This window comes from Penaeus japonicus, unplaced genomic scaffold (assembly GCF_977035675.1).
Source record: "Penaeus japonicus unplaced genomic scaffold, GWHDUDI00000001_assembly GWHDUDI00000003, whole genome shotgun sequence".
Taxonomy (NCBI): Eukaryota; Metazoa; Arthropoda; class Malacostraca; order Decapoda; family Penaeidae; genus Penaeus; species Penaeus japonicus.
This window is the reverse complement of record NW_028234405.1, coordinates 49211605-49219134: the sequence shown is the minus strand read 5'-3', so window position 1 is coordinate 49219134 and position 7530 is coordinate 49211605. Positions and strand designations below refer to the sequence as shown.

At 41.3% G+C, this 7530-nt stretch overlaps 1 protein-coding gene across 1 annotated transcript in view; it reads right to left on the bottom strand.

The window, feature by feature from the left end:
* Positions 1–6914, bottom strand: part of LOC122261194 (uncharacterized) — a 7218-nt gene extending 304 nt beyond the window's left edge. The window contains exons 1-2 of the mRNA XM_086535111.1: positions 5915–6914; positions 2098–3450 (exon numbers count right to left, since the gene is read on the bottom strand). Coding sequence (XP_086391237.1) covers positions 2098–3084 — 987 coding nt within the window. The 5' untranslated portion in view covers positions 3085–3450; positions 5915–6914. The remainder of the gene's footprint in view (positions 1–2097; positions 3451–5914) is intronic.
* Positions 6915–7530: the final 616 nt, after the last annotated feature.

The following is a 7530-nucleotide window of genomic DNA, read 5'->3' as shown; positions in this document are numbered from 1 at the left end:
ATACGTACATACATGCATGCACTCATATATACGTACATTGCCATGTATGGAGAGAGGCCGGAAGACAGAGGAGAGAGAGAGAGAGAGAAAGAGAGGGAGAGAGAGACAGAGAGAGACAGAGAGACAGAGAGAGACAGAGAGAGACAGAGAGAGAGAGAGAGAGAGAGAGAGAGAGAGAGAGAGAGAGAGAGAGAGAGAGAGAGAGAGAAAGAGAGAGAGAGAGAGAAAGAAATATAAAGAGAAGAAAGAGAAAAGAACGAATGAGTGACAAGAATAAGGACAAGGAAAGAACCAAAACTAGAAGCAAAATGAGACAGAGAGAGAGAAAAAAAGAAAAAACAGAAAGAAGCCAAGAGACAGACCAAAGAAACAAACACAAACACCAACACCACACACAATCTTACTCCCAACGCACCTGTTTACACCCTACACCACCACCCTCTAAAATCGCCTAACGCAGTGACCTGTTTCACCCTAGCCGACCCACCCTTGGCTGAAGAGGAAGCATCACTCTAGCCTATCAGACCACGTATCTCACCCACAGGACGCGCAAACAATATGATGCCGCACCTACAGTTGCATGTTGAATTGCTGCATGTTCTGGCTGCCTCACACTAGCCTATTTTCCGTCGTTTTATTTCGTCAATTTTCAAAAATTGTCAATTTTTCGAGGCGCGCAGTCACACTAGGAGCCATCGGCTTAGTAATGCGATACTCGCATCGCATTTGTAAACAATGGCGCCGAACAAGCGATAGTGCGCGGTTATGCTAGACTTTAGCCGTTTTAGCAGATGCTGAGCGTAACTAGAAAAAGCAATAAAATATTCTAATTCAAGTATTCTTCTGAAGGGCCTGTATCCATCCACAGTCCATTGTTTTTCAAAACTGGAGGAAAAATAGCGCGCTCTGCGGCTGACGGATGTAAACAATGAAGTCCAGCACTTAAAACAAATTTTATCTACTGAAATAAAATTTAGATTTACATACTCCTCTTTGTCAATTTTAAGCTATAAATATGAAAGGTAAATTTCATTATATTTGAATATTATTAATGATTTAAAACAAATACGAACATTTAAAAATATAGTTCTTGATTTGATTATGCTTGGCCAATAGGACGACGGGAATGATTCACGCGGAAACTCGGAATATCGTCTGACTAAAAAGATGCCAATTCGCTCAAAAATTGACAATTTTTCAGAAAATTGACGGAAAAGTGCTAGTGTGACAGCGCCTTAAAGGTTGTATGTACGTGACATTTCGGTTCATCTTTGCATTGGCGCTAACAATCTGAAGTTGACATTTGATGGATTGTGTTTATTTAAGTACTTTACTTGTGGGATATATGGGTGTCGGTCGCGATGTCTGTTTTATTTATTTATTTATCTATTTATTTATTTTTTATTGTTCTCTCTCTCCTTCTCTCTCTCTCTCTCTCTCTCTCTCTCTCTCTCTCTCTCTCTCTCCTTTTCTTTACCTTCCCTTTTGTGGGTATATATATATATATATATATATATATATATATATATATATATATGTATATATATATATATATATATATATATATATATATATATATATATATATATATATATATATATATATGATCGTGTAAATCTTATTTGTATTTCCGCGTTTATGCAACCGTTAGATAAAAAGTTTCAAAGAAAATGTTATTACCACGAAACAGAATCTTAGAAATTATATATTTGTTCATGTCTTTTTATAATTAATCAGTAAAGATAATAACTGCAAAACATGATGATGATAATAATTATGATAATAATGATGATGATAATGGTGATAATGATAATGAAAATAACAATAATCATAATTAAAAACAATATTAATAATAAGGATGATAATAATAATAACAGTAACAATGATAAAGATAATAATAATAATAAGAAGAAGAATACCAATAATAAAGATAATAATAATATTGATAATAATAACAATAATAAAGATAATAATAACAATAACAACAATAAAGATAATAATAACGATAATAACAATAACAATAATAAAGATAATAACAATGATAATGATAATAACAATAACAATAGAACTCATAATAAAACGATAATCAAAACAAACCTCAATAGCATCTGCATAGTCATCGTTATCCATCCTCATGACGTCACACGTCTGGGTAATTTCGTTCACCTGCACGAGCCACTGTCCTCCACTCGTATACTCCTTTGGTTCTCGTACAGTCTCTCTATCCTCCGTTTCCTTAATCTTATCTACGTTAATTCCGCTCCTTTCGGCTGTTTCTCGAGCCGTTGACTCGTCGTACCCCTTCAAGGTTCGTTCATTAGCTGACTCACTCGCTGACTCGGCGGTGAGTGTTGAGTCTTCTGGCATGGAGGACATCGCCTGTTCCTCCAGCTGTGCGTTCTCCTCCTCGACCACCGCCAAGTTGAACATTTTGTCGTCTTTCTTTTTGGGGCGGAACTTCGACTTGATTCGACTGAAGCCGTTGCTGCTACTGCTGCTGCTGCTGCTGCTGTTGTCTCCACTGTTTGTGTTCTTGGTGGTTTTCTTCTTCCCTTTCTCTTCTTCCTCTTGGTCTTTCTTCTCCCGTTTCTTCACTTGGCCGTAGGGGTTCTCTGCATCGACGTTAGGTACTTCTTTCTCTGGGTCCTCTTTCTCTTTCCTGTCTATGTCCCCTTCTACGTGTTGCACCTGTTCCTCTTTCTCTTTCTTCCTCTTCTTCTTCGTCTTGGAGTCGGGGTCGTCGGCCTCGACATATCTCTCTTTGTCCTTCTTCTTCTTCTTCTTTTTCTTCTTTTGGACCTGCCACCCGTCCTCCTCCATCTGACCTCCCTCGTTCGCGACCTGAGACGAGTCCAGGACAATGACCTCTTCCCAGATCCCTCCACTCCTTTTCTCCATCGCGTGTCCTCCTCCACTTCCTCCTCCTCCTGCTCCTTCGCCCCCACTGCCATGGCGCCTCTTCACCTCTCCTTCTTCCCTCCTTCTTCCTAGGTCTTCTCCCTCTCCTCCTTCCCTCCGCACTCCCTCCATGGTGTAATAGGTGCCCCTCTCAAAGCTGCTTGCGAGACAGGACGCCAGGAACATCGGTGGAGAGAGGGCACATCCGGCCAATTGTCAACCGAGACTAACGCATATTCCTCGGCCTCTTTTGTTCCTTTCGCTTCCTTTATTTATATATCTCTATCTCTTCCTTTATTTATAATCTTTCTCGCTTTCCCCCCTTCTTCCCGAATTCACTTTTGTTCTGAAAAAATATATGTATAGTAGCTTGTCTGCTAATTTCAGTTTAGTGTTTACAAGTTTCAGAGCAGATACTGTTTTGACACCACGACATTATTGTTATTAACATTGTTTTTTTATCGTTTCAGAAAAACACATCAGGCAAATATATATATTTAAGCACAGCTCAAAAGCCAAGTCTTACTATGATGAATTTCACAAACTCTATATCTGCAATTATAGCAGAGGCACATTAATTCTCCCATATCAAAAGAGCAAACAAAATTATCACCCTCCTTTTTCCGCTCAAAAAAAAAGTCCCACAGATTAACAAAGCTACACATTAGGCACTCTTCCTTCCACGTCAAGATCGTCATTAATAGCTGCAATCGTCATCTCGACATTAATTAACGTTGCAGGCATGATTGCACTGCACTGAAGCCCTCCTGTGTCTGCAATGCAAAACCCGAGGACACTACAACACACCGGGCCAGGCAACAGAGGTCAGGAACAGAGAAGTGGCAAGGAGGGACGTGAAGTTGCTCGGTCTTTGTGTCTAGAGTGTGTTAGTTTGTTTGTTTACCTATTTATTTGCTCATTTTCTTGTCTATCTATCGATCTATCCATGAGTCTGTCTCTGCTTCATCTCTCTTGAATTCACTTTGCTTCAATCTGTTTGCTAATTTGTTTCTCTTTCTTTCTTTTCTCTTTTTTTCTTTCTTTCTTTCTTTCTCTCTCTCTGTGTCTCTGTCTCTGTCTCTCTCTCTCTCTCACACACACACACACACTTTCACTCTCACTCTTACCCTCACTTTCACATCTCTCTCTCTGTCTCTGTCTCTGTCTCTGTCTCTGTCTCTGTCTCTCTTTCACTCTCACTCTTACTCTTACTCTCACTTTCACCACCTCTGTCTGTCTCTCTCTCTCTCTGTCTGTCTCTGTCTCTTTCTCTCACACACACACTCTTTCACTCTCACTCTTACTCTCACTTTCACATCTCTCTCTCTCTCTCTCCCTCACTCTCTTCTTCTTCCCCCGCTGCCTCCACTCTTATCCCTGCCTTCCTCCTCCCCGCACTCTCGCTCATCTCCCTTCCTCTCTTTCTCTCCCCACTCCCTCTACCCATTGATGCCCTCTCTGCCCTCCTCCACTGCCTCCTCCACTCGTTGACGCTATTGTCAGCATATTAGTAGAGAGGAGTGCCTAACCCTATCTCTCTCTCCACCCTCGTTAGCTCACCCAATTTTTCTCCATTTTGGTCTAACCTCCTTTTCCCTTTTCTTGGAGTAACCTTATGCCTGGGCCCACTGTCCCCTCACCGAGAGAGAGAGAGAGAGAGAGAGAGAGAGAGAGAGAGAGAGAGAGAGAGAGAGAGAGAGAGAGAGAGAGAGAGAGAGAGAGAGAGAGAAGAGAGAAAGAGAGAAAGAGAGAAAGAGAGAAGAGAGACAGAGAGAGAGAGAGAGAGAGAGAGAGAGAGAGAGAGAGAGAGAGAGAGAGGGAGAGAGAGAGAGAGAGAGAGAGAGAGAGAGAGAGGGAGAGAAAGAGAGAAAGAGAGAGAAAGAGAGAAAGAGAGAGAGAGAGAGAGAGAGAGAGAGAGAGAGAGAGAGAGAGAGAGAGAGAGAGAGAGAGAGAGAGAGAGAGGGAGAGAGAGAGATAGAGAGATAGAGAGATAGATAGATAGATAGATAGATAGATAGATAGATAGATAGAGAGAGAGAGAGAGAGAGAGAGGGAGAGAGGGAGAGAGGGAGAGAGAGAGAGAGAGAGAGAGAGAGAGAGAGAGAGAGGGAGAGAGAGAGAGAGAGAGAGAGAGAGAGGGAGGGAGGGAGGGAGGGAGGGAGAGAGAGAGAGAGAAAGAGAGAGAGAGAGAGAGAGAGAGAGAGAGAGAGATGTGTATCAAACCTCACATTCCCCTCACAATTGTGCCTCCCCTCATTATAGTCACTCACATCTTGATGGTCGCCCTTCCTTCCTTGTTGAAACGTTTTTTTATTTTTTTTCCTGTTTGTATTTTTGTTTTACTTTTTTTTTAGGTTTGGTGTCCAGTTGTTTACCAATGGCATTTTTCTCTGCGTTATGTTAATTAGGCGTAGACTTTATCACAACAACGTAATTGATTAAAAGAATTAGCGTTGTAAACCCTTATCTACACCCACTTCCATATAAGGCTAATGTAAACAGCAAGACCGGTGTGTAGATTCGTGACGCCTTAACCAGCTCTCCCAACCCGAAATAGATCCTTTTAGTAATGGTTTATATAAATCATTTACTCCCTGCTGTGTAATCTGACATGACAAGGCCTGTCTGAAGCTACATTTCTTTATGCTGTTGTTCTTCTCTTGTTACTAGTCATATTCCTCCCATACTCTCCTCGGCTTCTCTGTCCTCATGTCTCCCTCTCATGGTCACTAAGGAACATGTCACTCAACGGTGCCTAAACCTCGCTACAAATTTTCCTTCGCTCTATCTCTTTACGGTAAGGATTTCGGTTTGTAAATGATGTTTCGGTCGTGTTTTTCTTTTATTTTTTTCTTTCTCTCTTACTTTATTGTTGTTTATATCATTTCGATCCTTCCATTGACCTTTCTTGTCACTCACATCTCTCCCTCTTTCTCTCACTTCCATCAGTCCAGTGTTCTATTTCTCTTTTATTCGCCTGCCTCTTTGCCACTCCATATACACATATCATATTCACCTTTCTATCATTACGTTATTCCTTATTCTCCCATCATTGCCACTCTCCATGTCACATTCTTCTCCGATCGCACGTAATCCACTCTTCCCTTTCCTTGCCTTTCACTCACGCGCCCATTTCTGAACCCTCGAGCACTGCCCTACAAACTCCCTTTCCCCTCATTCTCGCGCCCCCTCACACTCCTGCGTCCCCTCACCACGCGCACAAGTACCAGACTGATTCATTCACCAAGTAAGCAGCCCACAGTGCCCACACGCCCACGGCACCCTTGCCCAAACGCGCACCATTCACCACACAACAGCGAAGAGGAGTAGCAGCAACCATAATCTAACACCAAGGCCAAATGTTTAATTACCAGAGTCCCATTGGCTCTCTCTTCTTGTACTACGAACTAAGAAAATGGCCCTTGTTTTTGGTGTTTGTCTTCGGGTGGTATGGGTATGTTTACTGCCATTGGTAACTGTGGCTTGGGGGGGGAAAAATTATGTCTCGTGTTATCAAGTGTCACTTGGGTTCTCGCTTGTCCCGTTCTATCGCGCTCCGGGTCTCTGTTCACTCCTCTCCTCCTTTCTCTCTTCCTTCTTTCGTTCCATGCGTTTTCTTGCTCTCCTTTCATCCTTTCTCTTATTACTGCCATCGGTTTCCTTCATTTTCTTCCGTCGCTGACTTCTTTTTTCGTCTTTCTATTGCCTTTCTTTCCTTCAAATCCTCTCGCCGTATCTTTTTTTTTTCATTTATATCTGTTTCCACATATTTCGTCATAGTAATCCGTACCGTGTGAATATTTATTACATTCCTTACCTTCTTGGCATTACGCATAGTCTTCTTTTGTGTGTGTGTGTGTTTTGTGTCTCTTCGTTTCCTTCTATCACCTATTTTCTTCCTTGTCTTGTATTCTTCATTTCTTCTTCTTTTTGTTGAAATTGCCTTCTTCATTTAAGGCTTTTCCTCGTTTCTACCCCTTCCCTTCAATCATTGCTTTTTTCCTTTTTTTTCTACGTGCAGCAATCTTCCTCTCTTTTCTCCTGCCTTACATTCTTTCTTTATTCTTTCACTTTCTCTCCTTTATAAATCTTTCTCCTCTTCTCCTTTCGCTTCATTTTCTCCTATCTTCGCTTCTATCACCCCCCCCCCCCGTCCTCTCTCACAACCCCCTTCCTCATCCATATAAAAATATGTTAATTACAGTTACCACTTTTAATATCTAATTTCCTAAGCCAGCGAAATGTGCAAACAAAACTTGCACATTTCCACTGCAACGAAGCCCACTGTAATACTCCACTGAACGTAAAGCTTGTACATTAATAAATAAACCCCAATCTTACTTTAGTGTAGTTATTAATTTAATCACAAAATCAACTATTACCCATCCATTAATTGTGAATCATGGAGCATATTGCAAACCATCACAGGCTTACAATTAACATTATCCCTGGAAGATATCTAAGTTGATTTCGACCCTTAATGTCTCGACTTCCAAATGAACTCGTTCCGTTTGTTGCTCGTTCATCTGCGACCAAAGAAATAGGTATGCGAAGGATATATTCGATTGAATATCTTAAATAGCGTCACATGACTGCCATGTAAATAACGTAGAATCATGATAAAGGACTCAC